This window comes from Oncorhynchus gorbuscha, unplaced genomic scaffold (genome assembly GCF_021184085.1).
Source record: "Oncorhynchus gorbuscha isolate QuinsamMale2020 ecotype Even-year unplaced genomic scaffold, OgorEven_v1.0 Un_scaffold_2179, whole genome shotgun sequence".
NCBI classification, from domain to species: Eukaryota; Metazoa; Chordata; class Actinopteri; order Salmoniformes; family Salmonidae; genus Oncorhynchus; species Oncorhynchus gorbuscha.
In genome coordinates this window covers 10,699-27,590 of record NW_025746754.1, presented here as the reverse complement: position 1 = coordinate 27,590, position 16,892 = coordinate 10,699, and the positions used below count along the sequence as shown (strand labels likewise).

The following is a 16,892-nucleotide window of genomic DNA, read 5'->3' as shown; positions in this document are numbered from 1 at the left end:
ATACTAGATGGTACTCACATTTTCCCTATACCCATCATGAGGTAGCTACAACCTAGTCTATGAATGAAAGTTTACAACGTAGGTGCACACAGGTTGAGAGAATAATTTAAGGTGACAGACAGTGACACATTCAATACCGCCTTGCACACTCTCGCCTACTGATCTAGAATGTAATCATTAGTCCAGCAGTTGCAAACGAGAGTTTAAAAAAAAACAAATTCAGGTATGTTTATCGCCATTTTGTTCCGTTTAAGAAATGAATACACCCCTGATCATGTGTAAACAGAGATCACTTTCATTACAGCCACGTTGTATTCCTTCTCTCCTCCTCTCACCTTTTCCCTTCGCTTAATATAATAATAATATAATATATGCCATTTAGCAGACGCTTTTATCCAAAGCGACTTACAGTCATGTGTGCATAGATTCTACGTATGGGTGGTCCCGGGAATCGAACCCACTACCCTGGCGTTACAAGCGCCATGCTCTACCAACTGAGCTACAGAAGGACCACACACTTCTGGACTTCAATGCACAACACATCAGCTGTATGTGACCAGGTGAAAAAAAAAGTTTCCAAAACCTCATAGGTTTGTATTGAAGTCAAATTACTCAGAGGAGAAACGGAAACTCGCTGTTCTCCAGGCTACACCATGGTGCTACCCTACAGAATGCTGCTGAGGCTACTGTAGACCTTCATGTTTTCATCAATTATTTGGTGACGTGATTATTTTTAATATAGTTTTATCTAAAAAGGATTAAACTTTTTTACATGTTTTATCATTTTCATTTTTACGAAAATCACTGAGGAGGAGGGTCGACCCCTTCCTCCTCTCAGGAGCCTCCCCTTCCTCCTCTCAGGAGCCTCCACTTCCTCCTCTGAGGAGCCTCCCCTTTCTCCTCTGAGGAAGCTCCTCTTCCTCCTCGCGGGAGCCTCCCCTTCCTCCTCTGAGGAAGCTCCTCTTCCTCCTCGCGGGAGCCTCCCCTTCCTCCTCTGAGGAAGCTCCTCTTCCTCCTCTCGGGAGCCTCCACTTCCTCCTCTGAGGAAGCTCCTCTTCCTCCTCTCGGGAGCCTCCACTTCCTCCTCTGAGGAGCCTCTCCTTTCTCCTCTGAGGAAGCTCCTCTTCCTTCTCTTAGGAGCCTCCCCTTCTTCCTCTGAGGAGCCTCCCCTTTCTCCTCTGAGGAGCATCCCCTTCCTCCTCTCAGGAGCCTCCCCTTCCTCCTCTGAGGAGCCTCCACTGCACCCAAAGGAAGCATTGGAGTCAACATGTGCCAGCATCCCTGTGGAAAGCTTTCGACACCTTGTAGAGTCCATGCCCCGACGAATTGAGGCTATTCTTAGGGAGAAAGGGGAGGGTCCAACTCCATATTAGGAAGGTGTTCGAAATGTTTGGTATAATCAGTGGATATATCTGCCATTTAGTAGACACTTTTATCCGAAGGGATTTGCAGTCATGTTTGCAAACACTTTACATATGGATGGTCCCAGGAATCAAACCCACTACCCTGGTTTAACAAGCACTATACTCTACCAACTGAGCTACAGGACCACAAGGAATGATCAAGGAATGACGCAGATAAACACACACAGCCTGAGTTTCAAAAATATAATTGAATCAAAGACCGTAACATTGAAACTGACATACTTCATATTAGACGTAGGCCGATTAATTAGGGCCGATTTCAAGTTTTTATAACATTTATTTTTTACACCTTTATTTAATCTTTATTTAACTAGGCAAGTCAGTTAAGAACACATTCTTATTTTCAATGACGGCCTAGGAACGGTGGTTAACTGCCTTGTCCAGGGGTAGAACGCTAGAATTTCACCTTGTCAGCTCGGGGGATCCAAACTTGCAACCTTACAGTTAACTAGTCCAACGCTCTAACCACCTGCCTCTCATTGCACTCCATGAGGAGCCTGCCTGTTACAGGAATGTAGTAGAAGCCAAGTTAAATTGCTAGCTAGCATTAAACTTCTTATAAAGAATAATCAATCAATCATAATCACTAGTTATAACTACTTGCGTTCATTGCACGCAGAGTCAGGGTAGATGCAACAGTTTGGGCAGCCTGGCTCATTGCGAACTAATTTGCCAGGACTTTAAGTAATTATGACATAACATTGAAGGTTGTGCAATGTAACAAGAATATTTAGATTTAGGGATGCCACCCTTTAGATGAAACACCGAACGGTTCCGTATTTCACTGATGCTTACTGACAAGCCCTTAACCAACAATGTAGTTAAGAAAAATAAGGGTTAAGAAAATATTTCCTAAATAAAAAAAGTAACAATAAAAAAACAATAACGAGGCAAAATACAGGAAGTACAGAGTCAATGTGGAGGCTAAATACAGGAGGTACCAGTACAGAGTCAATGTGGAGGCTATATACAGGAGGTACCAGTACAGAGTCAATGTGGAGGCTAAATACAGGAGGTACCAGTACAGAGTCAATGTGGAGGCTAAATACAGGAGGTACCAGTACAGAGTCAATGTGGAGGCTATATACAGGAGGTACCAGTACAGAGTCAATGTGGAGGCTATATACAGGGGGTACCAGTACATAGTCAATGTGGAGGCTATATACAGGGGGTACCAGTACAGAGTCAATGTGGAGGCTATATACAGGAGGTACCAGTACAGAGTCAATGTGGAGGCTATATACAGGAAGTACCAGTACAGAGTCAACGTGGAGGCTGTATACAGGAAGTACCAGTACAGAGTCATTGTGGAGGCTATATACAGGAGGTACCAGTACAGAGTCAATGTGGAGGCTATATACAGGAGGTACCAGTACAGAGTTAATGTGGAGGCTATATACAGGAGGTACCAGTACAGAGTCAATGTGGAGGCTATATACAGGAGGTACCAGTACAGAGTTAATGTGGAGGCTATATACAGGAGGTACCAGTACAGAGTTAATGTGGAGGCTATATACAGGGATGTTTACATACTCTGAGATTGGAGTCATTAAAACTCGGTTTTCAACCACTCCACAAATGTCTTGTTAACAAACTATAGTTTTGGCAAGTCGGTTAGGACATCTACTTTGTGCATGACATAAGTCATTTTTCCAACAATTGTTTACAGACAGATTATTTCACTTATAATTCACTGTATCACAATTCCAGTGGGTCAGAAGTTTACATACACTATGTTGACTTTGCCTTTAAACAGCTTGGAAAATGCCAGAAATGATGTCATATTTTTGAAGCTTCTGATAGGCTAATTGACATAATTTGAGTCAATTGGAGGTGTACCTGTGGATGTATTTCAAGGCCTACCTTCAAACTCAGTACCTCTTTGCTTGACATCATGTGGAAATCAGCCAAGACCTCAGAAAAAGAATTGTAGACCTCCACAGGTCTGGTTCATCCTTCGGAGAAATTTCCAAACGCCTGAAGATACCATGTTCATCTTTACATACAACAGTATGCAAGTATAAACACCATGGGACCACACAGCCGTCATACCGCTCAGGAAGGAGACTTGTTCTATCTCCTAGAGATTAACATACAGTGGGGCAAAAAAGTATTTAGTCGGCCACCAATTGTGCAAGTTCTCCCACTTAAAAAAATGAGAGAGGCCTGTAATTTTCATCATAGGTACACTTCAACTATGACAGACAAAATGAGAAAAAAATCCAGAAAATCACATTGTTTATCTCAATACTTTGTTATATACCCTGTGTTGGCAATGACAGAGGTCAATTTTTTTCTGTAAGTCTTCACAAGGTTTTCACACACTGTTGCTGGTATTAAGGTATCTCCTGATGTAAATTACAGGCCTCTCTCATTTTTTTAAGTGGGAGAACTTGCACAATTGGTGGCTTGTTAGGAGCAGAGTACTTTCTTGTTAGGAGCAGAGTACCTCCTTGTTATGAGCAGAGTACCTCCTTGTTATGAGCAGAGTACTTACTTGTTATGAGCAGAGTACTTACTTGTTAGGAGCAGAGTACTACCTTGTTAGGAGCAGAGTACTTCCTTGTTAGGAGCAGAGTACTTCCTTGTTAGGAGCAGAGTACTTCCTTGTTAGGAGCAGAGTACTTCCTTGTTAGGAGCAGAGTACTACCTTGTTAGGAGCAGAGTACTTCCTTGTTAGGAGCAGAGTACTTCCTTGTTATGAGCAGATTACTTCCTTGTTAGGAGCAGAGTACTTCCTTGTTAGGAGCAGATTACTTCCTTTTTAGCAGCAGAGTACTTCCTTGTTAGGAGCAGAGTACTTCCTTGTTAGGAGCAGAGTACTTCCTTGTTAGGAGCAGAGTACTTCCTTGTTAGCAGCAGAGTACTTCCTTGTTAGGAGCAGAGTACTTCCTTGTTAGGAGCAGATTACTTCCTTGTTAGGAGCAGAGTACTTCCTTGTTAGGAGCAGAGTACTTCCTTGTTAGGAGCAGAGTACTTCCTTGTTAGGAGCAGAGTACTTCCTTGTTAGGAGCAGAGTACTTCCTTGTTAGGAGCAGAGTACTTCCTTGTTAGGAGCAGAGTACTTCCTTGTTAGGAGCAGAGTACTTCCTTGTTAGGAGCAGAGTTTCAGACTCTCTGAAATAATATTATTAGCAGCAATACATCAACAGCACAAAGTTAATATGTTATTATGTCCAGTAATGTGGAGCCTATAAGAAACCTGTCCCATTCTACTTGTCTATAATCTTTCTTTAGAAATAGTCATTTGTGATGACTTACTGATGCTTCTAGTGTGTCTCCTCAATGAAGAGAGCTGCGTGACCATGTGACACCATCCTTGATGTGGGGAAGAGTGTTGGACAGGCACATCCTGTTCCTGTTAAGACACCTGGCCAGCTGAGTGCAGCTGGGCTCTCCTGTCAACACGAGGCTCCTGTTGCAGCCCTCAAGGGCACATTGACAGATTTTCCACCTAGTCCTCTCTGGGATTCAAACCAGGGATCTTTCAGTTACTGGCCCAACACTGTTAACCGCTAGGCTTCCTGCAGCAGGAGCCCCATGTTGACAGGAGAGCCCACCTGCATTCAGCTGGTCAGGGGCAGTGGTGCCCTGTAAGTAACAAATGTATCACTATCAGAGGGGTGTATTATGACATCAGATAGAACTACTCAGACATTCCAAATCAGGCTTCATCCATATCATGAAGGTGGATATTGATCCAACCATTTCAAAAGTAATGACCGGGCTGATGGAAACAGGATATGCCTGAACATTTTTATAAATGGCGACAGACGATATGTTACTTTGTTTGACATTTGTTTGTATATTTGTGTCAGTAAAAATGTTTTAGTGAGAAATGGCTGATGGAAACTCCTTTATGTACAAATATTTATATAATAACCATCATGTCTTAGTTAACTTGGAGTCACGTGATGATATGTTGTGTGGTCCTCCCTCTAAAACTTGGAGAAACCATGTAGTTTATTAGGCTACAGATGAAATAAGTTATGAACTTCACAGGGTTGGTGAAAGTACATGTGATGAGCTTGATGCTCAATTCCAATACATTTTGAGGTTCATATTCTGGTGACATGATGATCGATGCTTGCTTGCCAATTGACAAATAAAATAATAATCTGATCATTCGGGTAACAACGTTTATTCAACCAGTGGGAGGTTTGTAATTGCCCCCAGGAAAGTCGAAAGAGGAACTCTTCTATGAGACAATGATAAACAGCAATCTGTGGGAGAGTTGTGGTGGATATTATAAAATAAGGATCTGCTGGAGTCCAAGTCAAACCAAGATTCTTTATTTCTGAGCTCAGAGAGAATAACAGAGTTGCACAGTGCAGTGTAGACAGTCTGAATTCCTGAAGCATTGGGTGATTAGCACATATCTTTATAGTTGCCTGTTCCTGGGAGGGACTTTATTCATACAAGGACACAGGTGTAAATTGGTTTGCAACACAGGATGATAGTCCCAAAACCAGGAGATTATAATAGGACAGTTTCACAAGGTTAGTCACATACTCAGTTATGTGGACACACAAACAATTAACGTTTTCCATTACAGAGTCTGAACATTTTCATTTCATTAAATCATCAGTAGGCCAACAATGCAAATGTCAACAATGGAACAAATGCATCACATCCAAATATCACTTGATTATCTGTAGTGCTGGAGGAATGACACACCCAGATAAACACAGAGAGTTTAAAAAAAGGACCGTTTAAAAGAAGGAACCTGATCTTCTTTATATTCAAACTGACAGATTCCATATTCAATTCATGTTTTCTAATAAGAACAAACAAATATATGTTTGAGTATACCCTGTACCATTTAATTTCATATTTACATTTACATTTAAGTCATTTAGCAGACGCTCTTATCCAGAGCGACTTACTAAACACATTCTCCCTTACCTCACCTCGCTCATCAACTCATCCCTGACCGCTGGCTACGTCCCTTCCGTCTTCAAGAGAGCGAGAGTTGCACCCCTTCTGAAAAAACCTACACTCGATCCCTCCGATGTCAACAATTACAGACCAGTATCCCTTCTTTCTTTTCTCTCCAAAACTCTTGAACGTGCCGTCCTTGGCCAGCTCTCCCGCTATCTCTCTCTGAATGACCTTCTTGATCCAAATCAGTCAGGTTTCAAGACTAGTCATTCAACTGAGACTGCTCTCCTCTGTATCACGGAGGCGCTCCGCACTGCTAAAGCTAACTCTCTCTCCTCTGCTCTCATCCTTCTAGATCTATCGGCTGCCTTCGATACTGTGAACCATCAGATCCTCCTCTCCACCCTCTCCGAGTTGGGCATCTCCGGCGCGGCCCACGCTTGGATCCTATTCTCGCTATACACCAAGTCACTTGGCTCTGTCATAACCTCACATGGTCTCTCCTATCATTGCTATGCAGACGACACACAATTAATCTTCTCCTTTCCCCCTTCTGATGACCAGGTGGCGAATCGCATCTCTGCATGTCTGGCAGACATATCAGTGTGGATGACGGATCACCACCTCAAGCTGAACCTCGGCAAGACGGAGCTGCTCTTCCTCCCGGGGAAGGACTGCCCGTTCCATGATCTCGCCATCACGGTTGACAACTCCATTGTGTCCTCCTCCCAGAGCGCTAAGAACCTTGGCGTGATCCTGGACAACACCCTGTCGTTCTCAACCAACATCAAGGCGGTGGCCCGTTCCTGTAGGTTCATGCTCTACAACATCCGCAGAGTACGACCCTGCCTCACACAGGAAGCGGCGCAGGTCCTAATCCAGGCACTTGTCATCTCCCGTCTGGATTACTGCAACTCGCTGTTGGCTGGGCTCCCTGCCTGTGCCATTAAACCCCTTCAACTCATCCAGAACGCCGCAGCCCGTCTGGTGTTCAACCTTTCCAAGTTCTCTCACGTCACCCCGCTCCTCCGTTCTCTCCACTGGCTTCCAGTTGAAGCTCGCATCCGCTACAAGACCATGGTGCTTGCCTACGGAGCGGTGAGGGGAACGGCACCTCAGTACCTCCAGGCTCTGATCAGGCCCTACACCCAAACAAGGGCACTGCGTTCATCCACCTCTGGCCTGCTCGCCTCCCTACCACTGAGGAAGTACAGCTCCCGCTCAGCCCAGTCAAAACTGTTCGCTGCTCTGGCCCCCCCAATGGTGGAACAAACTCCCTCACGACGCCAGGACAGCGGAGTCAATCACCACCTTCCGGAGACACCTGAAACCTCACCTCTTTAAGGAATACCTAGGATAGGATAAGTAATCCCTCTCACCCCCCCTTTAAGATTTAGATGCACTATTGTAAAGTGACTGTTCCACTGGATGTCATAAGGTGAATGCACCAATTTGTAAGTCGCTCTGGATAAGAGCGTCTGCTAAATGACTTAAATGTAAATGTCAGTCAACAATATAATAGAACAGGAGCACTGTGTATGTTCTCTGATGAATGTTAAGACAATGTGATGTGAAATATCAACATACACGCTAAGAGAAGTAATTTCTCTCTCCTGTGTGGATTCTCTAGTGACGTTTAAGTGACTTATGAGTAATATGTTTTCCCACAGTCTGAGCTTTTCTAAGCCTTCAACCTCAGGAGGCTGAAGAAATTCGGCTTGTCACCAAAAGCACTCACAAACTTCTACAGATGCACAATCGAGAGCATCCTGGCGGGCTGTATCACCGCCTGGTACGGCAACTGCTCCGCCCTCAACCGTAAGGCTCTCCAGAGGGTAGTGAGGACTGCACAACGCATCACCGGGGGCAAACTACCTGCCCTCCAGGACACCTACACCACCCGTTGTTACAGGAAGGCCATAAAGATCATCAAGGACATCAACCACCCGAACCACTGCCTGTTCACCCCGCTATCATCCAGAAGGCGAGGTCAGTACAGGTGCATCAAAGCTGGGACCGAGAGACTGAAAAACAGCTTCTATCTCAAGGCCATCAGACTGTTAAACAGCCACCACTAACATTGAGTGGCTGCTGCCAACACACTGTCATTGACACTGACCCAACTCCAGCCATTTTAATAATGGGAATTGATGGGAAATGATGTAAATATATCACTAGCCACTTTAAACAATGCTACCTCATATAATGTTACTTACCCTACATTATTCATCTCATATGAATATGTATATACTGTACTCTACATCATCGACTGCATCCTTATGTAACACATGTATCACTAGCCACTTTAACTATGCCACTTTGTTTACTTTGTCTACACACTCATCTCATATGTATATACTGTACTCGATACCATCTACTGTATGCTGCTCTGTACCATCACTCATTCATATATCCTTATGTACATGTTCCTTATCCCCTTACACTTTGTATAAGACAGTAGTTTTGGAATTGTTAGTTAGATTACTTGTTGGTTATCACTGCATTGTCGGAACTAGAAGCACAAGCATTTCGCTACACTCGCATTTAACATCTGCTAACCATGTGTATGTGACAAATAAAATTTGATTTTGATTTGATTTTGTGTGCAGTCTAATGTGTTCTTTAAGGCTTCCTAAATGGGCAAATGGTTTGCACCCTGGGAGCAGTGGTAAGGCTTCTCTCCTGTGTGTATTCGCTCATGCCGTTTCAGCTCCCCGAACGGGCGAAACACTTTCCACACTGGGAGCAGTGGTAAGGCTTCTCTCCCGTGTGTATTCTCTCATGTCGTTTCAGGTGTCCACTCTGGTTGAAACACTTTCCACATTGGGAGCAGTGGTAGGGCTTCTCTCCTGTGTGTATTTTCTCATGTTTTTTCAGCTTCCCCGACTGAGTGAAACACTTTCCACATTGGGAGCAGTGGTAAGGCTTCTCCCCTGTGTGTATTCTCTCATGTTCTCTCAGAGCAGTGGTAAGGCTTCTCCCCTGTGTGTATTCTCTCGTGTTGTTTCAGGTGTCCACTCTGGTTGAAACACTTTCCACATTGGGAGCAGTGGTAGGGCTTCTCTCCTGTGTGTATTATCTCATGTTGTTTCAGCATCCCCGACCAGGTGAAACACTTTCCACACTGGGAGCAGTGGTAAGGCTTCTCCCCGTGTGTATTCTCTCATGCTGTTTCAGCTCCCCCGACTGCTTGAAACACTTTCCACACTGGGAGCAGTGGTAAGGCTTCTCTCCAGGCTTCTCTCCCGTGTGTATTCTCTCATGTCGTTTCAGCATCCCCGACCAGGTGAAACACTTTCCACACTGGGAGCAGTGGTAAGGCTTCTCTCCTGTGTGTATTCTCTCATGTCGTTTCAGCATCCCGGACCGGGTGAAACACTTTCCACATTGGGAGCATTGGTAAGATTTCTCCCCTGTGTGTATTCTCTTATGTTTTTTCAGTTGTGCTTCCTGTTTAAAACTCTTTTCACACTGGGAGCACTGGTGTCGTCTTGCTGGTTTGGACGTCCCTGGCTCTGGTTCCTCTGAGTCTGGTCTTTCTCCTGCCAAAGACAGTGTTGTTTTTAAATAGAGACCGGAATGAAAGCACATGATAAAACAACCTTGCTACGAGGGTAAATCCTAAATCAGATCTCTCAATAACCTGAGGCCAGTTTTAACAATCTTAGTGTGATTTTAAAACAAATGTAGAGCTTCCTGGTAATTACTGCTATGTTTACATTACTTATTCATCCTGTTTTACAAGTCAGAACACAAAAAAAAGATGTTTCATGAGCATCACTGTTAGTCAACATGTATTCTTTGCCAAGATAATCCATCCACCTGACAGGTGAGGCATATCAAGAAGCTGATTGAACAGCTTTCTTATTACACAGGTGCACCTTGTGCTGGGGATAATAAAAGGCTACATCGAAAATGTGCAGTTTGTTCACACAACAATGCCACAGATCTCTGAGGGAGCGGGCAATTGGCATGCTGACTGCAGGAATGTCCACTGGAGCTGTTGTCGGGGAATTTAATGTACAGTACCAGTCAAAAGTTTGGACTCACCTACTCATTTAAGGGTTTTTCTGTATTTTTTACTATTTTCTACATTGTAGAATAATAAAGACATCAAAATGATTAAAAAACACATGGAATCATGTAGTAACCACAAGTGTTAAATCAAAAATATATATTTTATTCTTCAAAAGTTGCCACCCTTGCTTTCTCTCAAACAGCTTCACCTGGAATTCTTTTCCAACAGTCTTGTAGGCGTTCCCACATATGCTGAGAACTTGTAGGCCGCTTTCCCTTCACCTCTGCGATCCAACTCATCCCAAACCCTCTTGATTTGGTTGAGGTCGGGGGATTGTGTAGGCCAGGTCATCTGATGCAGCACTCCATTACTCTCCTTCTTGGTCAAATACCTCTTACACAGCCTGGAGGTGTGTTGGGTCATTGTCCTGTTGAAAATCAAATGACAGTGGGACTAAGCCCAAACCAGATGGGATGGCATATAGCTGTAGAATGGTGTGGAAGCCATGCTGGTTAAGGGTGACTTGAATAAATAAATCAATGACATTGTCAACAGCAAAGCACCCGCACACCATCACATCTCCTCCTCCATGCTTCACGGTGGGAACCACACATGCGGAGATAATCTGTTGATCTACTCCTCGTCTCACAAAGACATGACGCTCGGATCCAAAAATCTCAAATTTGGACTCATCAGACCAGAGGACAGATATCCACCGGTCTAATGTCCATTGCTCGTGTTTCTTGGCCCAAGCAAGTCTCTTCTTCTTATTGGTGTCCTTTAGTAGTGGTTTCCTTGCAGCAATTGGACCATGAAGGCCTGATTCACGCAGTCTCCTCTGAACCGATGATGTTGAGATGTGTCTGTTACTTGAACTTTGAAGCATTTATTTGGGCTGCAATTTCTAAGGCTGGTAACTCTAATGAACTTATGCATCAGAAGTAACTCTGGAACTTCCATTCTTGTGGTGGTCCTTAAAGTAATGGACTGTTGTTTCTCTTTGCTTATTTGAGCTGCTCTTGACATAATATGGACTTTGTCTTTTACCCAATAGGGCTATCTTCTGTATACCACCCCTACCTTGTCACAACAAAACTGATTGGCTCAAACACATTAAAACCTGTTATGGCTAGGGATTCCGCTAGCGGAACATTTCAACAAAATCCGGTGAAATTGCAGAGTGCAAAATATATATATATATTTTTTTGAAATATTTAAATTTCATGCATTCACAAGTGCAATGCCACAAATTAAAGCTTAAGACTCCATAATGTTTCATCATTAGATGCTACAGTCCTCCTTTAAGACTCCATAATGTTTCATCATTAGATGCTACAGTCTTCCTTTAAGACTCCATAATGTTTCATCATTAGATGCTACAGTCCTCCTTTAAGACATCCTGTTTAGAATGTGTCTGGAAGCGCTACTCTATCTATTCTACTCTCATCCTTTCGGTTTTAATAATATTTTATAATAATAATGTTATAATAGGTAATAACTAAGTTTAATAACTAGGGTTAATACCTGCCTGGCGCACCAACAAAATATTTATTTAGCCCTCTCTAACAATGCCGCTACAGAATTAGCATAGTAGGCCATGTAACTTAACCTGTAGTGACACCCTTCCCGTGAACGGGACCGTTACCATCATCTGACACTAATTAGCATAACGCAACGGACATAAATCTTCCTAGAAAATATTCCTATTCATGAAAATCACAAGTGAAATATATTGGAACATAGCCTAGCCTTTTGTTAATCACCCTGTCATCTCAGATTTTCAAAATATGCTTTACAGCCAACGCTAGACAAGCGTCTGTGTAAGTTTATCATAGCCTAGCATAGCATTATGCCTTGCTAGCAGCAGGCAAACTTGTCACGGAAATCAGAAAAGCAATCAAATTAAATCGTTTACCTTTGAACTTCGGATGTTTTCACTCACGAGACTCCCAGGTAGATAGCCAAAGTTCATTTTTTCCCAAAATATTATTTTTGTAGGCGAAATAGCTCTGTTCTTCACGTTTGGCTGAGAAATCGCCCGGAAATTGCAGTCACAACTCCGAAAAATATTCCAAATTAGCTCCATAATATCGACAAAAACATGGCAAACGTTGTTTAGAATCAATCCTCAAGGTGTTTTTCTAATATCTATTTGATAATATATCCGTCGGGACAATTCCTTTTTCTCAAGGACCGATTGGAGTAATGGCTACCTCTGCACTTTACGTGAGAATCTCTCTCGGAGCCACCATGTGACCACTTACGCAATGTGCCCCCATACGGCTATTCTTCAATAGAAATGCGTAAAACTACGTCACAATGCTGTAGACACCTTGGGGAATACGTAGAAAGCATAAGCTTGTTGATGGTACATTCAAAGCCATATAGGGAGTCATTGGAACGCAGCGCTTTCAAAACCTGGGGCACTTCCGGATTGGATTTTTCTCAGGCTTTCGCCTGCAACATCAGTTCTGTTATACTCACAGACAATATCTTTACAGTTTTGGAAACGTTAGTGTTTTCTATCCAAAGCTGTCAATTATATGCATATTCTAGTATCTTTTACTGACAAAATATTTTTTTTTCCAAAAATGAAAATAGTGCCCCCTAACACCAAGAGGTTTTAAGGTAATCAGAAATATTTAGGACTAACTTATTCCTAGACACCCATTCTGATACTAACTGCAGCTCTATGTTAAGTGTTGAAGTCATTTCAGTCGATGTAGTAGCTGACAAGTACAGTGTTGAGTCAACGCATACATAGACTCACTGGCTTTACTCAAATGTCATTGGCATGTTGTTGGTAAAGATTTTAAAAAGTAGGTACCAAACAGCTGCCCCGGGGGAATTCCTGATTCAAACTTGATTTTGTTGTACAGGCTTCCATTAAAGAACACTCTGTGTTCTGTTAGACAGGTAGCTCTGGGGCGGCAGGTAGCCTAGTGGTTAGAGCGGTAAGCCAGTAACCGAAAGATTGCTGGATCGAAACCCTGAGCTGACAAGGTAAAAAACTGTCGTTCTGCCCCTGAACAAGGCAGTCCTAGGCCATCATTGAAAAAAGAATTTGTTTATAACAGACTTGCCTAGTTAAATAAAGGTTACATTTTAAAAGAAAAACTCTTTATCCACAATATAGCAGGGGGTGTAAAGCCATTTTTATCATCAATGTCTCTCAGCCAATCAGTCATTTGTAAGTGCTGTGCTTGTTGAATGAACTTCCCTATAAGCTGAAAGTCTATATTTGTTTACTGTAAAATAGCATTGTATCAGGTCAAATATTTTTTTTCCAAAATTGTAAGGGTCGGTAACAGGCTGATTGATCAGCTATTTAAGCCAGTAAAGGGAGCTTTACTATTCTTGAGTAGTGGAATGACTTTAGCTTCCCTCAAGGCCTGAGGGCACACACTTTCTAGTAGGCTTAAATTAAAGACAAGGCAAATAGGAATGGCAATATCGGCCGCTATTAATCCTCAATTTTCCATCCACGCTGTCAGACTCCAGTGACTTGTCATTGTTGATTTTATTCGCGCAAAATTTCATTGAAGATGCTCCAAAGATTTTTACTTTCTTCATGTCATTTATCTTTGTTTCATAGTGTAGTTAGTGTTTATATTCAGTTTAGTCAAATGATTTCTCAATTTGCAATGCGTTTGCCAATCAGTTATTCAGCCAGACCTATATGCCATCTCTTTTGCCTCCCTCTTCATAATACCATTGATTAATTCCTCATCAATCCACGTGGATTTAACAGTTTTTACAGTCATTTTCTTAATGGGTGCTGCTTATTAGTAACTGGGATAAGCAGTTTCAAATGTGTCATGGGCAGTGTCTGGTTGCTCATCATTACACACCACGGAACAACAAATATTATTTACATCAACAACATAGGAATCACTACAAAAAATTGTATGACCTCTTATACACAATATTAGTCCCAGCCTTTGGAACGGTGGTTTTCCTAAACATGGCTCCTATATTGTGATCACTACATCTGATGGATCTGGATACTGCTTTAAAACCCATTTCTGCAGCATTAGTAAAGATATGATCAAACCATGTTGATGATTTCATTCCTCTACTGTTTCTCACTACCCTGGTAGGTTGATTGATAACCTGAACAAGGTTGCCGGCACTGGTTACAGTTTGAAGCTTTTGCTTGAGTGGGCAGCCTGATCACAGCTTTTCTTCAGTACTAGTTAATTAATGACCAAAGTCTTGAGTTTAGTTTGCCTGTTCTACAGTCTTGTAAAGATAGCGGCGTTGACTGGGACAGGCAATGTAACATCCATAATGTTTAAGGAAAAGTTTTTGTAAAACAAGCACCTTACATTGGATCATCTTGAAACTTTCTCTCCAAAGCTAACTGTCATCAAGGATTTATATGGTCAATTGGTTTCTCTCTTTTCATTGGCAGAATCCTTTTTCAGTGTTATGATATTCATAACATCCATATACACCAGTCTATCTTCCTGTCAACTAACAGAACTCTGCTGGTTGTCCTGGTAACAGATACCAGTCCATCTTCATGTCAACTAACAGAACTCTGCTGGTTGTCCTGGTAACAGATACCAGTCCATCTTCATGTCAACTAACAGAACTCTGCTGGTTGTCCTGGTAACATACTAGATGGCAGATCTATTGTATTTGTTCAAACTAAACTACAGCACTTACTTTGATGTGTCAAATCTGAACCTTTCTTCTCTTCTCCTCCTCTCACAGTTCCACTCAGCCCCGTTGTTTTCCTGCAGTCCACCAGCAGCACAGACAACCTCTTCATACCCAGCAGTAAGGTGCTACCGGGAGAGGCACGATACAGGGACTCCGGGAGGGAGGAAGGGCTAGCGTTGTCCTGGTAACCATAAAGAGGGGACACAGACACACATCATTATGGATGCTGATGTCACTGTTGTCATAAAGTGATTTACAGAAACCCAGCCGACCCAGCGAGAGAAAGCTGTATGCTAGACCAGACCACGCTGTACCATCTGGTGTTCTGATCTGGAGAGACTCTTCTCTTCCTCGTCAGCATCAGGATGTTGTTGAAGCTCCCCAGAGGATCCACCATAGTCATGTCTCTCTCCTGTGTTAATGAGAACATCAAACAGATGGTAAACTTATTACCATCTCAATTATTAAAATCATAGGGTCTTATCAGAGGCATTAATATCTCTTTAAATTAATTAAGTGAGATTTTGTGTCAATATTGAATTTTAAAAGTATAAATTATGCTCCATTGTTACATTTTAAAGCCTGTTATATATAATTAAATCTCATTTAAAAGTCCCAAAAATATATGAACCAATGGCAGATTGACCCTTTAACAATTCCTACAGTACTGAACATCATATTCAAGTGAAGAACTTCAGTAGAATGCCCTTTAAAACCACACATTAGTTCAACAACTGCATAGTTTGTGTCCCTGTTTTTAAGACAGTACTCACTGGTGTTAATCTGATATTCTGTCTCTCTTCCTCTTTCACTCCCAAAACGTCTTCCTCCTTCACCTTTACTGAGATAGATCCTTTTAGAGAGGAAAGGATGTTCTTTCTCTTCTTTCCCTATAACAGCCTCCTCTTCCATTCTGAAAGGTTGTTTCTCTCCTTTCACTGTAATATCCTCCTCTTCGTCTTTCACGACAATGTCCAGAGGCAGAGCATCTTTCTCTCCTTTCACTGTAATATTCTCCTCTTCGTCTTTCACGATAATGTTCAGCGCCAGAGCGTCTTTCTCCGTACAGCAGACATCCTCTTCTTTAGCAGGGGATGAGTAGTTTAATGAGCTCATGGTCAGGGATGTTAGCTAGCTAGTTAGCATTAGCGACTAGCCTAGTGCTCGGCTCAGTATCAATCTTTAACAAATTTGCAAATTGAACAAGCAAATTAGGTTCAAGTTAACGTCAAATGAAATTTGTTTTAAACACTGCGATTAGCTAATGCACATTAACATGGCCTAAAAGGTCAATCTTTCAGTTTTTATGTTGTCTAGCAAGCTATCGGGGTGGTCGAAAGAGTTGGCGCTTTGTTGTTCCTGAAGAAGCGTCCGTCCAGTCCATTATACGTCACACAAGAAGAGTCAACTGAAAGACGCTCATCGCCATCTGCTGACTGGAGTGGGTAACGCAGTTTGGAAACAATAGTTACTACACTTTTTGTATTGGAAAGAACGTCATAATTATTTAACAATAAGCTGATATATTTTCTCTTACGTCTTACAACTACTACTTTCCTGTACACAGACGTAAAAGCGTAATATGACTATGTAGATGATGCATAAATACTTCTATGAATAGATAGTGTGTTTATACACATTTTCTCTGTTCATTTTTCACAATCGTTTTTGTCTAGATGTGACCATACTCTTCCCTTAAAGCCATGCTCTATAAGATACAAATAATCCTGTAAACAATAGAGCAAATGCATCACATGGAAATAGCACTTGAATATCTGTCCTGCTATACACTGAGTATACAAAACATTAAGAACACCTGCTCCTTCCATGACATAGACTGACCAGGTGAATCCAGGTGAAAGCTATGATCCCTTACTGATGTCACTAGTTAAATTCACTTC

The 16,892-nt window shown here is 42.2% G+C and overlaps 2 protein-coding genes across 2 annotated transcripts in view; both read right to left on the bottom strand.

Moving 5' to 3' along the window:
* Window positions 1-16,392, bottom strand: part of LOC124025113 — a 76,975-nt gene extending 60,583 nt beyond the window's left edge. Inside the window, exon 1 of the mRNA XM_046338779.1 lies at window positions 15,964-16,392. Within this exon, the coding sequence (XP_046194735.1) occupies window positions 15,964-16,107 (144 nt within the window). The 5' untranslated portion in view covers window positions 16,108-16,392. The remainder of the gene's footprint in view (window positions 1-15,963) is intronic.
* LOC124025116 (gastrula zinc finger protein XlCGF67.1-like) lies at window positions 9,063-15,333 on the bottom strand. Its single transcript, XM_046338781.1, has 3 exons — window positions 15,306-15,333; window positions 14,995-15,142; window positions 9,063-9,847 (listed from the first exon to the last, which is right to left on the bottom strand). The coding sequence occupies exons 1-3, from the start codon at window positions 15,306-15,308 to the stop codon at window positions 9,396-9,398; spliced, it is 603 nt and encodes a 200-aa protein (XP_046194737.1). The 5' UTR covers window positions 15,309-15,333; the 3' UTR covers window positions 9,063-9,395.
* Window positions 16,393-16,892: the final 500 nt, after the last annotated feature.

Excerpts from the sequence above, each read along its gene's own strand:
- LOC124025116 (XM_046338781.1), bottom strand. Across the intron at positions 9,848-14,994 it reads TTCAGATTTGACACATCAAA|GAGAAAGACCAGACTCAGAG; the intron begins GTAAGTGCTGTA and ends TGTCTTTGGCAG.